The 20,209-nt window shown below is 37.5% G+C and overlaps 2 protein-coding genes across 4 annotated transcripts in view; both read right to left on the bottom strand.

Moving 5' to 3' along the window:
• LOC104966019 (AP-1 complex subunit beta-1-like) overlaps positions 1-20,209 on the bottom strand; it is a 373,094-nt gene that overhangs the window by 244,006 nt on the left and 108,879 nt on the right. The window lies entirely within an intron of this gene.
• Positions 1-20,209, bottom strand: part of LOC104966014 (transmembrane protease serine 4-like) — an 81,087-nt gene that overhangs the window by 16,700 nt on the left and 44,178 nt on the right. Inside the window, exons 1-6 of one of the 3 annotated variants that reach the window (XM_010795116.1) lie at positions 17,641-17,712; positions 16,338-16,389; positions 15,972-16,115; positions 15,565-15,717; positions 15,332-15,458; positions 15,080-15,202 (exon numbers count right to left, since the gene is read on the bottom strand). In XM_010795116.1, coding sequence (XP_010793418.1) covers positions 15,080-15,202; positions 15,332-15,458; positions 15,565-15,717; positions 15,972-16,083 — 515 coding nt within the window. In that variant the 5' untranslated portion in view covers positions 16,084-16,115; positions 16,338-16,389; positions 17,641-17,712. Of the gene's footprint in view, positions 1-15,079; positions 15,203-15,331; positions 15,459-15,564; positions 15,718-15,971; positions 16,116-16,337; positions 16,390-17,640; positions 17,713-20,209 lie in introns of those variants that run through there. The other 2 variants (XM_010795115.1, XM_010795114.1) reach the window with 2 other exon arrangements.

The raw sequence follows: 20,209 nt of genomic DNA, 5'->3' as shown, positions 1-20,209 counted from the left end.
GTCACGCGGCTGGCAATACATCAAACTTGCACACTCATTTGAAAAGGCATCACCCGAACGTGAATATCACCGGTACCAAAAGAAAAAAGACTGAAGTGCAAACCCAACTCCCACTAGCATTTAAGCCTCCACCACTTGCAAAAAAGTTCAGACAGAGCCAAAGCTATTACAAATGCCAAATATCCTTATGTTGCCATGTTAGCAAAGCGCTACCTGGCTGTCTCTGCTACCCATGTCCCTAGCGAGAGGGTGTTCTCCACAGCAGGAGACATTGTTAGTGCCAGCAGATCTGCCCTTTCGGCAAGCAATGTGGACAAGTTCATTTTTCTTTAAAAAAAACATGAAAATACAATGACAAGCAAGTCATTATGTCAAACTGGCTGCTTAGGTACTAGTACAGTACAGTTCAAATACAGATTATTTCAGTTCATCGAAATGCTGCACCTTAATGTTTATCGTATTATATTTTGTATTTATTTGAGTGAATATTCACAGTTTAATAATAATTAAAAACCCAAAACTAATAGTTTATGTTTTGTGAGTACTAGTACAGTAAAGTTCAAATACAGATTATTTCAGTTCATCAAAATGCTGCACCTTAATGTTTATTATATTTTGTATTTATTTGAGTGAATACATTATTCATAGTTTAACAATAATAAAAAAATATATATATATATTTTATGTTTTGTGATAATTTTTTCTGCTGTACCGAAAACGTACCGAACCGAACCGTGACCTAAAAACCGAGGTACGTAACGAACCGAAATGTTTGTGAACCGTTAAACCCCTAGCGACTATGCCAACAAGTTTGCTGAGACGGTGTTGAAGATGGGAGAGAAGTACCAGAGGGTTGATGTAGTCTTCGACAGGTACCATGACGAATCCATCAAAAAGGGAACAAGGAGGAAACGTAAACAGCGTCACCGACCAGTACGCAGAGAAATCGTTAATGACTCCGTTCCACTTCCAGCAGACTGGTCAAGCTTCATGGCACTGGAAGAGAACAAAGCAGATCTCGCTCGACTACTCTCAAACCATCTGATAAAACACAGCCCAGAAGATGAGCCTGTGAGCCTTGCTGAAGCAACCAATGTCAAGTCATCAAATCCAGATCTTGATGTCTCCTCTTTAATGGCTGACCACGAGGAGGCTGATACACGTCTGATTTTGCGCTGCATCCAGGCTCCAATGGACACAATAGTTGTGTCAGCGCGTGACACAGGCGTGCTTCTTCTACTTTTAGCCATGACAGAATCGGATGTACCCATCTCTACATGAAAGCCAGGACATCAAAGGATCCAAAGTATTTTCCAGTACATGACATTCGCAAGTTATTATCCGATGATCAAGTGGACACACTCCTTACCTTCCATGCCATCACTGGCTGTGATAGTGTGTCTCAGTTCAGCGGTCACGGAAAGAAAACAGCCTGGCAGGTGTTCGAGCAACATCACACCGATCTTACCTTTTTCGCTATATATGTATGATTTCAAGCTGATTATTCACATTTGATCTAAAATCAGAACAGTATGTTGAATTCCCCATGTGTGAAAACATATAAAAACACATTTAATTCTAGTTTGTACCTTGTTTAGTCAAAAAGTAATCTACTAAAATAGATTTCAGCCTGGCGGTGGCGGCCATGTTGGATTTCTCAATTTTGAGGCTTTCTGGGAAATGTTTGACCTTCATATACAGCAGATTTGGATTCAGCACCCCTTAATACCCCTAGAAATGTTGTATAGCATAAATAAACACAAAATGCCTTCAGCACTTTAAATAAGCACATTTTCTGAAATTCTGCCTAGTCTAGTGGGTCAATGTTTTATTTCCCGTTCCACCAATCTTGTTTTTAATGCAACCCAAAGGAGTCAGTCTAATCACAGTCTGTATAGCAGTTGGCAAATGACTAGTTATCTATTGTGGGAGAAATTAGGAACTCAATGAGAGTGCACAGTCTAGCAAGCTGAAGGTCACCATTTCTTACATAACGCATTGTGTGAATTTAAAATTAGACTAAGCTGATATGTTCTGAAAACATTTTCTTGACATCAGGGCTGGTAAGAAAGACTCACAAAAAGGGCTGCTTTTTAATTCATTAAATTAAGTTGTTAATAAATCATTATCAAGATAATTTTTGCAGGAAAAACACACAAAAAATAAAATGATAACTGATGAGGTATCTTTTTCTCTTTGAGACTTTGCACGCTTTTGCCTTAGCATCTTTCTGACTACTACCAGAATAGTAAAGACAACATTTAAAAATATATAAATAATATAATTAATAATACTTTTTCATTATTTTGTGTATACATTAGATGCTGTACATATCCACTGTTCCATTCTCAATGGAAGTGTTCTGCTGTCAGTGTGAATAAGGTCGCTCTCGAAATGCTCTCATAAGAATCTGACGGATCCCATTAAAACCCAGATCCCCCACCTCAGCCCTCAGAGAACTGCAACTATGGCCCCTTTGCATTTTAAATGCTGCTAGAAATGCAGAATGCTTTAGATATATTTCAATAATTCTATCCCATGAATGTGGGCTCTGATTCAATTTTCTGACAATCCACAAGAGGGATTTACTCCGTGTAAGACGTCTTGTTGAAAGCTTTTCTCCCGACCTCTTATTTCAGACTCCCATGACATGCCAAAGAACAAACACAATATTGCCAGCATAGTTTTACAATTCAAGCCAGACAGCAACATTTGAAGATGAGTCAAGGGGAGAAACTGTTTCCTTATATTCCTCATTTTTTTGGGCACATGAAAGCTTTGCAATGCTTACATTTTTTATATTGAGTATTGGATATCCATCTGCATCTGTTCCAAAGATATTCAGTCCGAGTTTGCTTCAATAAATAAAGGTTATGCTGTAAATAAATGAAAATAAGGCTGATAACAGTATTCTTCTGATGGATATTCCAGTTCTGAGCCTTGATTGAGAAAAAGCTGGATGAAATCAGGAGGACACAGACACTGTTACATATTAAATATATATATATATATATATAAAAAAAAACGTATGTCTATATGTATCTCTTTATGTACAACCTGTGAGGGTAGCAAAGAAATAGTTGAGAAGAAGTGATTCTTAATAAACTCAAGATCCCTTTAAGGTTTCTGTAAAGTAGACAATTTAAGTCTTTTTTTGGCTCTACCTTAAAAACCTTTATTGTTGCTGAATCAAGAGAGCTTACTACGTGGGTGGCTATGAAAGAAAAAGAAAGAGCAATAGATGATGCTGGAGCTGACTCTGTTCCTAAAGTTGGTTCACAAAGTTCCTAATGTTCCTGTGCAATGGGAAACTTGTGACTGTGGTCCTATACGTTTCAAACCTAAATATTGGTCAAGTGCCAAAATGTCCAATAAACTTGATCAAAAGCTGCACTGTCGGCTTGGTGGCAGATATGGAAGAGCAGGACCAGAGGATAATGATAATGAAGTCTTTGAAAACCCCTGTATAAATTACAGCATTGTGGACTGCTTCTGTAAGTCCACTAGCCAAACTACCTTACCCTCTTTCCTGCCCCAACCGGCTTGTGGGGCTAGATACACGCGTTGGCTCGTAATATATAAGCTGTCTGTAACCATAAATCCAGCCCTTGTTCTGCCTGCCTGCCTGTTTAGGATCTCTGCCTGTTTTCGACAGTGTGCCTGCCTCTTCACCGTTTATCTTCACTAGACAACCCATTTGTTTCCCTTCTTTCTGGAATTGGAAAACATAAAAGTAAACTTTAGTTTCAGCGCCCTGCTTCCGAATCTAGAGTACAGAGAATTTATAATAAAAGCCATTTTCAAAGCAGAATATAATACTTGTTGTAACAGTAAAAGCCTACTGAAAACATCAACAATGTTCCAACAAGTTATGACAGTGTGACTGAGCCAGCATGCCATATACATGATTTGTAGTGTATGCATTATACAAAATATGTCTCTGAAACTATAGTTTAAAAGCCCCCTAAAAATGCTATGAGAGTAAATTGAACAGCTAATATTTATAGCACAGAGCCTAAATCAGTCAAGATTAGTTCATTTTTTGGTGCAAAAAATAATGATCTCAAATCTGTAGCCACTGAAATCCCATCATATTGTGGAAATCTGTGTTTCACTAAGCCATATCATGCACTCCTTGTCTCTCTCCTTTGCAGTCCTAATTATTTCCCATATAATCGAATGCGCTACAAAGCCACAGAGCTTTATCAGATCAACCCTGGTGCTGCGCCATTTTCCAACACACAGATCCATATAAAAAGGTCCAGTGTCTGGATCACCAGCCACCATGACCATCTGTCAGACACTGATAGGAGGCTGATACTGTCCCGTTGTTACAGTAAAACTAGAAACTCTACAGGCAGGTTAATCATCACTACATTGCTTGTTAGCTTGTAAACCACAAGCACCATGTGGTTGTGTGGCACTAGCTTTTTATGGGGGCATAATGCTTTAAGATAATTAGTTAAATCCATAAATGACACCATCAACTTTTGCAGTTTTTAGGCCAATTTTATTGAAATACTATGTATATGTGTTAATTTTAAGCTCTCTTTTTACAAAGGGAAAATTAAAAGAAATAGTTTTCACTATCTTCATTTAGACATGTTGCTCAATGCAACAGAAAGTGTTATAAGACTTACATTACCATTCCTGCCATATGATGATGTGCTCCAGTCCAGAGCAAATGACTCACTGCAGCATATTCTGGCTTGGCCCGGAAACACCATATAAATAGGCAATAACCAATATTCAAAACCCAGAATAATGCAATGGCAGCTTGCTGGAGGAAGACGTGCTGAGAGGGTGTATATATGTGATGGCTGACGTGAGCCTGCTGCCGCTGATGAGCTCAGAGGAGGCACTCAGCATGAACCGTCTGTGCTGTGGTGCCATTGCCGCATTGGCCAACTAAATGGCCAGGCATCCAGGAACCAAATGGCCATCAGGAGGAGCCAAGAGGGGCTGGCTAACTGACCGAGTGAATGATTCATTCTGCACAGCCACATGGTTTAATCAGAAAGCACACAAACACGAGGCAAGATGCTATGGGGGATGCGAAGCTCATTAACATTCACATCTTTTGCCCCATGACCCTGCATAAATAGTCTATAGACGGTACTCTCCTAGTCACACTCAGCAGGACAATCATCATGCACTGGGTGGCTGCGGACATTTTTCACATTTTCCGAGTGTAGGGGAAAGTTTCACTCCGTAGACATTGTGAAATAAAACTAATATGGCAGCTGTGTCTGTACTCCACGGTTCAAGCACTCCCAACATAGATTTACAAATCATTTGGTTGCACTGGTGCAAGTGACCCTCAGGTCCGACAACAGCGAGGGCCAAACACTTGGATTCAATAATCTTCACCACAAACACATCTGTTATTGATTATATTTTATCTATTCTCACCCTCACTCTCTCCGTTGTATTAGCAAGGTCGTTGTGAAAATGATATTCAGATTACAGGCTTCAGATTTGATCTGTCTTGACTGTTACTTTTGCCCCTAAAATTATATTTTTTCATGAAGGTTAAACATTTTAAAATCCCAATTACTTTGATTATTTGTATACTGAGCAGGATTCTCACAGCTAAAAGGATGTTTACAGAAATAAATATGAATATGTTCTAAGTAAACTATGCGGATCCATTCATAAATGGAAAAGGACAAGGCTGTCGATATTTATTTTTAATCCCTGATGTCAATAACATTGAAGTATAGCAAGAAGAAATTAAAAAAACTATTATATATTGTGTACTAATGCATAGCAATGCCTAATTTGTTCACTTTAGCCAAGATAGTCCCATAGTGTAGGTATAACATAACTGTCAAAAGCTGGAATGTAATATCAACAACCCACTGTTAAAGACTCTCCAAAGGAAATGTCAGCAACAGAATTAAAATAATCTGAATTATTTACAACACGAGCATGAAAGGTCATGATTTGTTTTTGAATAATTTTACGCAAATAAGGATGTTTAATTGTGATAATTATGACTCCTTATACTGGAGCACTGTTCTCAAAAATAAAAGAAGAGAAGATGTCCAATATTAATTGATTGTTTCTGAGCCTTTTTAGTTTTTTCCAGTAAAAGCATTAGTATTCTTTCAAACTATCTAATAGATACAGTGATTGGTGTTTTTGTTTTTCGCTTTCCATTTTAGGCTGCTTAAAAAGTGCGCAAATTTCTGCATCTGATGAGCATTAGAATATGTTTGTCACCCTATTTGTTATCCCACTGCATTGCTTATTCATTTTGGAGACGGAAGTGTTGGAAATAGAGTGTCGATTTGATGAAGCGATGGAATGTTACATCTGTTATCCGTCATGTTTGTTGGAATAATCAAAACCTCAGTGTAGGAGAAGGAAAACACAATCCCTCTAATAACATTGTGGAACCCAAAATACAGCCAGAAGGAATATAAGCATCAAATTAAAAAAAGAAATCTCAAAATAGAAACAACATCGGTTTCATTGTGCTTGGTCTAGTGTTGATTTCTTGTCCAAATCAACAACATATTGTCAAAGTGATAGGGCCTGCATTCGGTGATGTGAATGTGATTTGAAAGTTATAATAAAAACAGTATCACATATTGGGAAAAGTAACAACACGCATGCTGCAAAACTGACAGAAACTGCCATATGAACTGTTAGCATACTGTACATGATGAATCCTCAAATCAAATACTTCAATTTGAATTGTGTATCAATCATGTTCTGAAAGGCTGCCATGAGTTATGCAAGAAATTCACATGAGGTAAATGAAAGCAAAATATTGCATTTTCACATCATTGCATGTATGAATGCTTTAAAGAAAATGTAGTGTCTAAAAAGGAACATACAACTGTCTTGGTCAGCTGAATTGTGGCCTTTTTCCTCAAGCACTCTAAATCCATTTTATACAGGAATAATACTCAAAAGTGAGTTTAAAATGTTGCACAGAAATGCAAAAGAAACGTCCTCGACTTTCAAATATTGTTTTATTGTTGGGATAAGAAGTAAAGGGTTTTCTAAAGAAAAATACTCTTATGTAATATGAGATGTAAAAGGGTTGCATTAAGGACTCTTGTCTACATCAATTTGTGTTTTATATGCATCTCTTGTTTCTCACTGAACATTTATTGAGTTTAAATATTGTGACATGCTGTGCCACAAAGTCTCCGTTTGTATTTCCAATGTGGTTTCTTATGGAAAATCTACGCAAGAAAAGATGATTATTGCCTTTCCAGAAACCTTACTGAAAAGAATCATATTTATCTGTATGTGTAGCTATGCATTTTACTGGAATTATTTAACTGAAAACAACCATATGTCAATGTGTTTGCTGTGCTTTCAGATTCTAAAATCCCTGCTAATGCAAAGAGAGACTGGATCTGCTCTCCCACGCAACTGTTTTGTTCCACTAGATCCCTCCAACAAGGAATCAATCAGGCGCAGAATGCTGAACTTATTGAAATATATTTTTCACAGTAAAGGATTTTATAATTATAGACTTGCTGGTGTGTTCAATACATGGTATCAAACGCTTTAGAAGATTAGGGCCAAACAACAATGTATGTGTGTGTGATGTCTATATTTGTCGATGATCCTATTCAAGCCAATTTGTTCCCAAAACTCACAATGCCTGCATACTGCAAAGAAACGATTGAAAATATTTTTATTTCAAAATGGCATAGAAAGACTACACGTACAACATGTTCTAGAGATAAGTGCAGCTTAACAAATGATTTGGTTAAGTATTCATCAGAAATCATTTAACAGTCCGAAGAGCCACACAACTGTGTTTTTCTGTCTTTTAAAAAACAAATCACCCTTTTTATTCAGTTTAATGGTGTGTAAATAAAGCTGCCCAGCACACTGTTAGGAGGAAGTGGAGCTATTTTGGACAACCCCAGCAGTATAATTTAGTGCAAATGTGGCTAATGTGCAGTTTTCTCAGCTTTGAGAGACAGGTTAGGTTCAATTATTTCTCTACTTGTCTTTCCTATCAACACGCCAGATTAACACATAATTATACAACATTTGTGCACAGCTAGGGCACCCTGTGGGATCCACCTGGCAAACACAGCCCCCGGTGTGGGTTTCACAGCGCCTCTCTTCCTCCTCACATGCTACTCACAGGAAGTGGAGGTCATGTACAATGATGACCTCATCCTCCTGGTAATAGATGGACCTTTATACTGTAAACTGTACATGATGATAACATCACTGACGTCTATTTTAGAAACGAGAGCACAAGGGGGGTTTTGGAAGGTTCGAAGCAATTTTCCATCTGTGCTGTTTTTGGGTCTTTTTCCATTTACTGATTTTCCATCTGTGAGTGTGTCATTGTGTGCAGTTATTTGTGTGGTGAACCATCATTGGAGTATTTGTGTTCACTAAAAAGGTCTGTTCCCAATTGCCCCATCTAAGGATAGAGGGATGTCGTTTTTCTCACACTGATATTCTGTATTAGCTGTAAAGTAGCTCTACTGTAGGCTATTTTTATTATATGTACAGCACTTTGGCTCGACCAAAAATCGTTTATAAATGTGCTATATAAATAAAACTTGATTTGATTTGATTTGATAGATGTCCAGACATGAATAACCACAGTGAAGATACAGTGATGATTGTCATAAAACTCTGTTTGTTTTCAACATATTTGTTGTGCTAACCCCAATCCATCATTTGTCCCCAGTGAAGCTGAATAAACATGTGCTGTAAAAGTCAACTTGACGTCAACTTTTTTCTGAATACATTCTGCCACCTCTCCATCATTGCTGCCAACATGCTTAACATTTTATTATGAAAACTGTCAACTGACCAAATCTCATTCTTTCTCATCTATTCTGGTGAAAGACAAGTTAACTAATTTTGTTGCGATCCCGCTGAAGAGGTAACTAAACATCATTTTTAAAACAAGTGGCAGTAAACTGCAAACCGTGAAGCCAGTTTTGATGGGCGTCTCACACACTGGCCTATAAAGCATTTTCTGATGTGCACATACTTAGTGTGACTTGACTAAAAATATTCCCCTTTTGAATGTTAAATCGAAGTCTGCAAGTAAACATTAAATTATATTAATGTCAAATATAATTATAAGAAATGAGGGCCCTTACAGTATAAATTCCTTCAGTTTCTATGACAAAAATGTAATATGAATATATGTCATTTTTGTTAAAAACACATCGACATATGTATGCCTCATTTAGGCATTCAACGTTTGGTATGTTGTGTTCATTGGCATACTGCAAAGAAAACATGGTTGCACTTATCCTGAAGGTACGTATATGTGCGGGTGAATTTAGCAGATGGTGATATAATGTGAGAAACAATCTGGAATGTCTTGACTAGGGGGTGTGTGCATACGTGGTTAATGTTTATGTTTTGATGTTCAACTCAATATTGTGAATCATACAGGTAGTTAGAGATGTTGGGTGTAATCATAGACCATAAGCTGTTTATGGAAACTACGAAGCATTTACAAAGATGTGTTGTAATTATGAACAAAGCAAGCAGTAAGTATGTCGGATCACAAGACCCCCTTAATGAAACATTTTCCACCATATTTTAGTTACTGTGTGGAGTGTGGGGCAAAACACTTAACATAATATGAATCCATTATTTACACCACAGAAAATAACATTTACTGCGAGAAAAGGGGGGGGCGATAAAATGTTTTTTTTCCTCTTTGCTCTTGAAATGATGAGTTACAAAATAATAGTTTCCACAGTATATTTATGAAGCAATTGAGGCAGGAAGATACAATGTGCATAGCCTACTCTTCAAAATTCAAGACAGTTGAACTTAAATACACAACAATTTTTACTGGGTTATTTGACCCTGAAAATGTAGGCTTAGCGTCAAGAATAATAGGTCATATAGACACAAATATAATAAATCAATATTTTGAGGTAGTTGTCTGACGTCACAAATGTACGTCACATTTTTCCAATGATGAACAATGGTTAAAATCTAGATGCAGGGACCCTGACTGACGTGCAGTCGGTAATTAATGGTTGAGATGTGCAGTACAATCACATGATCTACGGATGAATTCATGAGGGAACATTTAGCCCTTTTTCCGCACCTCTCTGTCTCTTTTCTTCATTAGTAGTGACCTATTTAAATAATATCCAAACAACAATCGTTTGGCAGCACATATAAACTAAGCATGCTGTTACATGTGCGCTTTGACTGTGAGTGTTTAACATCAAAGGGCATGTGATTAAAATGCATGATCAAGACAGAAAAGGGGGTTACACGCTTCATGGAAAGGGTGAAAATGCTGAACTAGAAAAAAAACATGTGTAAATACAGGTGCATATGACTGTGTGTGGGTATGTGTATGTAAGGGTATATCTGTATGTGTATGTGTAAGTGTATGTGTATGTGTATGTGTATCTGTAAGCGTACGTGTACAGTATGTGTTTTGCCCTCTGGTCCTTTTGGCTCTAGGTTGATGAATAGGCGTTTTGCTTGGATGACTGGTATCCACTCATAAGAGAATATACCAAATGGGTACATCTATCATGTAGAAAGTGGCCTGTTGCTTTGCTTTTACTGGAGTCAGTAGCATAACAAGCTATCCTACCCTTGTTGAAATTAGTATTAGTATAAAAGAAACCATGCAAAGAGTGTTTTTCATCACCTATTGAGGATTCTTCTGCTATTCTGAAGTGAGAGGCATAAGGTGTAAGAGATGAGTCGCATGGCTATGACTGGAACATTTCAAATGGCTGCAACAGCCACCTGGTGACACACAGCATGGCTTTAACCCTCTTTCGGAATTCGGAAAGTGGGTGTATAATGGTGAGAGGTTTCTAGCTTCCAATAGAAAATGTTTCCTTGAAGGATTAACTCAGTGTGTGAGGTGGCTGCGCTTTTGTAAAGAATGTTGGTCACTTGCTGTGAGGTGTAATAGGGAAATCAGTAATCATCAAGCAGTGCCCACACATTTTGATAGCAAGGACAAGATGGCATGTACAGACCGCCTTCAATTTAAAGTTTAATATTAAGGGGATAGTGTAACTACAGTTTGATTATCATGTTCTCCACTCGTTTCAATTTCTTATCTAAATTTGCCACATGTATGTGTTTAGATAAAGCACAAACATTTAAAACAAATACAAGAGGCAAGCCTCCCAGTATTAAAGTTCATCAAAAAAAGTGAACCCCCCCTGCCCCCCCACATCCTTTTTTGTTCTTCTTCTTTCCAATTACCACTGTTACTTGTTTTTTGGCCACCACTGTTTCTTACAATTGGCTCTGCTTATTCTGGGACCAGAGTGATGCATTTAGCAGATGTTTGTTCTCCTCCCAGGCAAAACAAATGTGAGGTGTTTTATCTTACTCATTGTAATTCTGCACCTCCTACACAGGGACATCAGCAGTTACGGCAGGTCTGCACTAAATTGTTGTCTTTCATCCACCAAGCTGTCAAAGCGTTTTGGTGTACTTTTTAAAGGGTAGGAAAAATGTATGCTCTGATGGCTCATGACTCATGAGTCATGACTAATGGCATCCCCCCACCTCGGCCTCTGGTAATGTATTTCTTTGAATCCAACCGATGGTGCTCCATGCCTGTGCATATGAATGTCTGTATTGTGTGAATGTAAGGCAAGGATCAGTCTCTTTTTGAAAGATGGCTTTTATCTTACCTTTCATTACAGAGCAAGTGCCCTCTTGCCACTTCATTCTGAAGCGTCAAATGTATGAATGTGAACATTTGAATATACATATGAAGCTTTGCTGCTGTAAACAAGTGAATCATTTAAAAGAAAAATAAACAGCATTTCATCACTTTTCAATGGAACAACTGAAATAATTGAGCTACTATTTACTATAAAGTGTTTTACTTTGAGGGTGGTAATTGTTTTCTAAAGTAAGTAGGTAAACCATCAATTCTATGCAAATTACCTTCCCAATGCATAACAATGAATTTGATTAATAACATGAGGATATTGAAGGACACAAACAAACTAATTTATCAAACATTTAAGGCTTTTTCACTGCTGTGACAGTATACTAGATTTGATCACAAAAAACCTTGTTTAATTCAGGAGTGAATGCCCTAAAAACTGCTTTTTGTGACATAAATCCCTTATGCTTTACAGTTTGTATTAATCTACAGACTGAGGTTGTAATTGTCTAACATTCTAATGTAGTATGCCCGCAACCTTTTCATATAATAATGAAATGTCAGACAAGACGACAACTTGGAAACCATAACCATTGAAAGCATTTCAAACTTGACAACAGAGATCTCATTTTAAACACAACACATCATGTAGTGTAATCTGACACTACTACCCTACACAGCCCCATCTCTTCTTCCTTGGTAATGTAAAGCTCAGTATGTGCATTCGTAGTGACTTCCAGAAAATACATCTCTCCGTGTCATAAATTAAGATAATCTTTGCAGTTCAGTCTTCAGTGCGTACATCAATCATGGTGTGCATACTTCACGAGTGAGTCATTTGTGAAGGCTCATAGTGACTATTTCTATGCAGAGAAGCTCCCTGCACCAGAGGATCGTCACTCTTTCTTGCAACATGTATAGGCTGGATTCTCGCTTCATCTATGCAATGCAAAATGCACAGCATGTGGGCAATGCAGTAGATAGAAAAATGAAGAAAATCCATCAGAAAATAGGACAAATGTGATAGAACATGAAAGCTGGAAGAGGACGTTGAATTGTTGAATTGAAATACATAGAGGAGAAGAAACAGACAAATAGTGTGACTCACATGAAGAAAGACTAAGAGGGAGTGGAACAGAAACAGACAAAAAGGAATTGTTCTCATTCATAACACTCCGTTCTATGTCTCACTATGGGATGCGCCTCATCGCGGAGCAAACAGAAGCATCAATCTCACATACGCCAATCCTGATTGGCAGGTGATCTTGACGTCAGCGTCAGGGAATCCACCCCCTATAAGTAGCTTGCGCTACGTCGCATGCATCATTCAAAAACCTCTTCTCGCTTCAGAGCACATCTCTTTATCGGCAGCCGCGCAGCTTAACTGTCCACAGACGGAACCAAGCTATCCTAGCTAAATTCGGTCGACGGACNAAATAAGTTAACTATTACAGGTGACTTTTGTAAATGTTAGATGTTACATATAGCCTATATTGCAGCTAAACTACAACAATGCAGTTCAAAGCTTTGACTTGACCTGTTTTAAACTATAATATATATGCCTATCAGTGGTGTAGTGGGCGTTGTACGCGGGGGTACGCCGTACCCCCACTTATTTGAAGCATGANGAAAGTCGAAATAATGAGATAAAAAGTCATAATTATGAGATAAAAAGTCATAATTGTGAGATAAGAAGTGCGCATGCGCTGCAGTGGCACTGTCTTCAATTTGAAGACAGTGCCACTGCAGCGCATGCGCACTTCTTATCTCACAATTATGACTTTTTATCTCATAATTATGACTTTTTATCTCATTATTTCGACTTTCTTATCTCATTATTATGACTTTTTATCTCATAATTATGACTTTTTATCTCATTATTATGACTTTTTATCTCATAATTTCGACTTTTTATCTCATAATTATGACTTTTTATCTCATTATTTCGACTTTTTATCTCATTATTATGACTTTTTATCTCATAATTATGATTTTTTATCTCATTATTAGGAATTTTTATCTCATAATTTCGACTTTTTTATCTCATAATTATGACTTTACATTGGGATTTTATTTTTTTCAATTGGCGGAAATGGGCTTCCATAGGTAAGCGCTTTGAGCACCAGGAAAAGCGCTTTATAAATGTAATGTATTATTATTATTATTATTATTATTATTATTATTATTATTATTATTATCATGCGGTGTTACCATGGAAACACATCCCTTGCCATAAAACACGATATTGTCGCAATTCAAAGGAAAATCGTCCAAACGGCACCAGACTTCAGATGATGGTTAATGGTCTGGACCTGAACATCTCTATGTGCCTCAAAAGCCGTTGCCATGACAACACATCCCTGGCCGTTAAACACGATATTGCTATGAAAATGGTCATAAACTTGTAAAACTTCACATTTGTGCTAACAGTCCAGCCCTTAAGACATATACGTTTAATTTTTGAGATTTCGTCAAATGCTGTTGCCATAGCAACACAATGCTCGCCATGAAACATGGTGTTCTCATAACTGCAGTGAACATGCTCCAAACGGCCCAAAACGTTACATGTTTGATAACGATGCAGCCCTCAGGACATCTAAGCCTATTATGGGGTATCATCAAATGCCATTGCCATGGCGACAGATCACTCGCCATCAAACATGATGTTTATGTTACTGCTGTAACTCCTTTATACATTGTCCGATCGGCCTGAAACTTCCCACGTTTGCTAACGGCCGAGTCCGGAAAACATCTGCGCAACGTCGACATGCGGACCTGTGTGGATCGTCGAAGATCCGCTCATCATTGTTCGCTGCTTTAATTAAAATTATTATTAGGTTTTTTGTATTGTTATTTTATTTAATTTTATATATATATGTGATAGGTAGCTATAGGCCTATTTGTCTTCCCAGCTAGCGGGGAACGTTCTCACAACTTTGGCTAACGTTACCTACAGGTTCTAATAATGTTTTAAAGAAACATTATTAGCAAACAATTGTCGAATAGCCTCCCAACTGAAATACGGGATTGTCCCACTCTCAATAGTTTTAAAGGACAACTCAAAGAATGGTTGAGAAACAAACAGACGTGTAATCACCGCTAAATGAACTTTAACACAGGGGTATCTTCTCTTCCACTTTATGTAGCTCTTTTATCTCCTCCTGCACTTTTTAGCTGCTACATTGTACTGCCTTGTGGTAAATGCTTGTATGCTGCTCATGCTCTTCCTGCATATCATGTATTTTTTTTGCTATGTATATAAATGTTATGTTCTTATGTTGTATGTGATGTGACGGGACTACGGATGGAAATTAGCTCAAAGCTAAAATCCGGCTCATTTACACTTGTAAGCATTATTTTCTTTTAAAGTGTTCATCAATGTGCACTGTCCCGGTTCAAATAAACGATTAAATGAAAATGAAATTCCTGTTTAATGACAGATGTCCTTCTCACCGGTCTATAGTAGCCTGATGAATGGGTGTTTTTGTAGTCCCGGGCCTGATAGCTGTGAATGGTCCAGTTGTTTTCAGAGGAAACAACAAGGTGTCCACTTTGACACTTGTGCTTTTAGGTTTACTGTAAAGACAAAAGGGGGACGATGTAAGACTGGATTTCAGGTCAAATAACATAGTCTGCAACAAACCCTCCGCATTGGTATAAATCATATATACAGTATATATAGTGTATATTCATGTGTAAACTCACTATGTGTATCCCAGTTGTTTACATGCTGTCTGTGTGTGTTGCTCGGCCCAGTCGTCGCTACACACACTCCGCCAACCTGGGCCAGGACTGTAGACCTGCAGGACCTGCTGCGCTGTCATGAGCCGCACTGGAGGGAGGAATAGCCCACAAAGTAAGAAAAGAAGAGACATATTTTCTAAGCTTTGTTTTTGTGTCTGTCTGTGTTGAAAAAGGGAGCAAGGTGCTTGTTTTACCTGGAAAGGTAGTGTTGACCTTAAAGCTTGACAGACATGTCAATTCATCCTCTCCTCCAGAACAGTCATTATTCCCGTCACAGGCCTTGTCTATCGGGATAAACTTCACGGAACTCTTGCAGAAGAAATATTTGCTCTCAATCAGCTGCTTAACTAAAGGAAAAAGGAGAGGCACATTGGAAAAGAAGGGTGTAGCACAGGTTAGACATCATTTTGCTTGGATGATTTAAAATACAATGAAAACAGCTGAATCCCGTCAACAAATGTACACCTTTACAACAAATCTTTCTATGGAATCGAAGTAGTGATGGCTGGTGAAAATAAATAAAGGAATTGTCTATTCGGTATGTTATCCAGTGAATTTTCTGTGTTAGAGTAAGAAATCATGTCCATGATGTGTGACTCACTAAAGTATGCTGCAGTGACTAGTATGCCCAGTAAAACAACAACTACCAGGACAGTCAGAATTATTCTTTTCTTCTTAGACGCCTTCACTTTCGGAGTCTTTGGAGCCGTCATGGGCCTTCTATGGCGGCCTGGCCGGGGAACCACTGGGAAAAAAAGAAATAAGCATAGCAAGGGAAAAATAAACATAAGAGAGACAATATTAGATAAATGCAGTTGAGAGAGAGTTAATGAATCAAAGAGAAAATATAAGTTTGCACTAACAGTGATGCACACAGTATTCATAACATTACAGTTTCCAGTATTTAATATGGTATTCATAACACATACAAAAATAAACATTAAACCAATACCAACTGACAGCTTACCTGGCTGTGTGGGATTCAACGGTCTAATGCTGTCCTCAGGCACCTGGGCAGGCTGTGAAAACATTGACAATGGTACATAAGGCAAGGTGAGCACGGGTGTCAAAACAACAGTGCGCTTGGCTTCAGACACGTTACTGTTTGTTTTTAGGCGTAGATTTGTATGATTTTTGTGTATTCATGTAAATATCTAAGCTTTTATGATCTGACTGCATAAGACCTTTGTGATTATTTCCAGGTGATCGTGATAAAAGGATGCAATACATTATTATTATTATTATTATATATTCATCCATAACAATAAAAAATAGAACACTTAAGCCATGTATACAACAGATGTCAAATACAATACATATCCTTGGGAGGAGCCCCATAAGGATTACAGATTGTACACACTTGGAACATGGTATGCCATTATGAGTTCACACGTTACACCCATGTGCAATTGTGCATTCCTGCAATGTGAGCTGCAGGTGGTTCCCATAACCTGTTAAAGGACAGACTCCTCAATCCCACCATGAAAAGGATAGATTTTGGAAGTACAGTACTGTTGGGTGTAGTATAGCAGGGTCTATTGGGACATGCAAGTTTTCCATTCAAATGCAACTGATATTGTGGTGACAGAAAACACAGTAATCTTCTGGAGTATACTGAGTGATGTTACTCAGGTATCCTCCAGAAGGATCAGCTGTATCCCTGTTCCACAATTGCATCCTGTGCACTGTGTGTAGGAAAATTACACAAATTAATGACAGTAGTTATGTCCCAATACAACAGGTAGATGAGGCAGGATCCTTCAAAGCTACGTTCCCCACCCTTTTCTGTGTTTGACCCTTTCAAACGAATGTAGGCAACACTTTGAGCAATGGGGTGATGATTTCCCCGTTGACTAGAACATTTTTAGTTTTTTTTAGTTAGCTGATGATGATTAATGAGTACATACACCTTGTTAGATTCATTCATGGCGGTGTGCTTGAATCTCAGTTTAAGTTGATTCAAACCTCCAAACTCTTTGCTTATGGTAATTTAAATTAAATTAAAGTAGGCTATAGTACTCCAGTTACGCTTTCATGAAGCGTTCGGGGACTAGGCTAACGTCGTAATTGTAATTCCGGCCGACGACCGTTACATTTGCTAGTTAGCCTACCAATTTAAATCTCCATGCGGCTGCCCGGGGTTTAAATTCGGCGAAACCTTGGTGGTCGTTTTGTTGAAAATATGCGAATCTCAGTAAGTAGTTTTCACATTTGAATGTTGTGACTTGTCAGCATGTTTGCTTTAATTAACCACAGGTAGATCTACTCACCTGTTTTAGTTGGGCGATGTTTGAACTCCGAGGCGTCACTGCTACTTTCTTGCAGTCAACGGGGCTATCGTTAAGCTAGTTTTAAGTGTTTATTGTTAGCCTAGTTCGTATGTATCTCCCGCACACAGGAAGAATGTTAAACCACTATGTGTTGTTATCTGTTTGTAGTTTCTACAGGACACGCAGATGGTGTCTTGTTGTGGGCATTTTTACTTTGGAGTTAGGCAGTGCTGTAAAGTAACTTAGTACATTTACTCAAGTAGCCTAACGTACACTTCTTAGTTACTTGTACTTTTCTTGATTTATTTCCATGTTATGCTTCTTTGTACTTCTACTCCACTGCAGTTCAGAGGTAAATAGTTGCCTACTTGTACTTTTATTTATTTAGCAGCTACATTCATGATAAACTAGACACACCTGGATTAAATTCACATTCTACCCAGCATTAAATAAAGTAATATAAAATAGTTTCACTTTAATCAGCTTAGATAAAAATATCAATACATCAACCCAATCCTCTCAACCCGATGCTTACCTATAACCAAAACATAGTAGCCTATATGATTCTGATATGATGAAGCTCTGCCAATACTAGTGTACCTTTTTACTTGAGTAACATTTTGCATACAGTTATTTTACTTGTAAAAGAGTATTCCTACAATTTTGGTATTTCTACTTATACAAGATGTGACTCACATCTTGTGAGTAGTTATTCCACCTTTGGAGTTAGGCTGAGTGTAACGAGTGTTTCAGCATACTCTTCCTCCTTTGTCCTGTCCTCACAGCTTTTCATTCCTTGTTTGAATGACAAACATATGTAGAGTGTATTTTATGTCTGTTGATACCAGGTTGATACTTGTTTGAAATCGAATGCAGAGCCTATGACTCAACGAGGAAAGGCCAGAAACATAAAGCTAAGCAAAGCAGCTAAAAAGGGAACATTGTTTAATACTGTTACTTAGTTTTCACTTCTGCTTTTAAGTTTTGAGGTAAAATCCCTAATCTGCATTTTGTTTTAACACCAGGCCCTTTATACTGTTTTATAGCAACCATGATTATAACAAAAATATGTATTTTGTATCGTGGTTAAATACACATATTGTTGCTTAGGTAATCCAGTGCCGCTTAAATCAGTTTGTTGACTTCTCCATGCCCCCTACACACGCATACAATGTCTATAAATGTAGTTGTTGCTCTTGTAAATAATCTGCCAATAAGGAGACGAAAGCACAGTAAACTGATTTAAAGGTAGATTATTGGATGATCACTTTAATATTTCATCATTTTAAAAATTAAAATGTGTGGCAAAACAGCTTATCTCTGATAACAAATAACTGTTTCACATCCAGAGTCAATTCAGAGGACGTCAGATGACAATCAAGCTACGGTATTGTATAGCCACCATAAAACATGGGCTAAGAATGTCGTTGGGCAGATTTTTTTGATTTTTTTGGAGGGCAGCTTACTTTATCCTGCTTTAATCAGCTGTGCTGGCTTGAACAGTTTGGCTGAGAAACTTCCTGAGACACTCTCGTATAAGACAGTAATTCAAATTATTTGGTTTCATAGCAGGAAAGCTGCATATGAAAAAGACCCAGACACTTTGTTCTTTACTCTACATTTTTTGGCATCTTATCACTCTCTGGAAAAAAGAAAATGTTTCACTTGTACATTTAGCCCTGCTGCACTTTATTATCTAACATACTAAACTTTATTATCTAACATACTAAACTCACTTATAGTAAAGAAAAAAAGGTTGTGTTTCATATATTTTTCTGTAACAATATACATTTCACTTTATGTAAAGGGGTGTAAAGTGATTCTCAGATTCCATCTCTTTTCAAATTCCCAATAGGTTAAAGACTCCTTTTGTAAGTTAAGTGCAGTTTTCACCTTACAATACATGCCATACAGTACAGTTTAGGAGCCTAAACATATCTTAGTTGAAAAACATGCACAATAGCACCACAACAATCGTTCTACATGAACAAATTGTTCGAGATGAAGGTAAATGACACATACAAAAAAAGTGGGAGGTCTGCGTACCTGTAAAACCAGAAATAAAGTAATCTTACCGAGAGTGGACAAACACATACCGGCAAAATAAGTTTTGTCACATGACATATATTAATAGTGTCTTCTGGGAAGTTGTCTTTTGTACCATGACTAACATTTACCATTTTATGATGGGGGTAATATCTTCAAATAATCAGTTAGTGAAGCACTACCACACCTCATGTTTCTTACTTCTGCAGTACGAGCTTAGGACTGCTCAATTAATCGCAATTAGAATTTTGGCTTGCAACGATTATGAAAACAACATAATCGAAATAAAACGATTATTTATTTATTTTGTATTGGTTTTTCAGTTGAATTATACTTAAAGTTCAGGGTAATTAACTGTTAAAAACATACTGTTCACATTCTTTTTTCAATAAATGGATGTTTTCAAAGTAAATGGATAATCGTTTTTAATAATCGTGATATCAATTATTGACTCAAATAATCGAGATTATGATTTTTGCCATAATCGAGCAGCCCTATACGAGCTAATGTGATAAGCCAGGTC

The sequence above is a fragment of the Notothenia coriiceps genome, unplaced genomic scaffold, assembly GCF_000735185.1.
Source record: "Notothenia coriiceps isolate Sejong01 unplaced genomic scaffold, NC01 NC01_scaffold00037246, whole genome shotgun sequence".
NCBI lineage: Eukaryota > Metazoa > Chordata > Actinopteri > Perciformes > Nototheniidae > Notothenia > Notothenia coriiceps.
The sequence above is the reverse complement of the archived record's forward strand: the minus strand, read 5'-3'. Positions and strand labels throughout refer to the sequence as shown.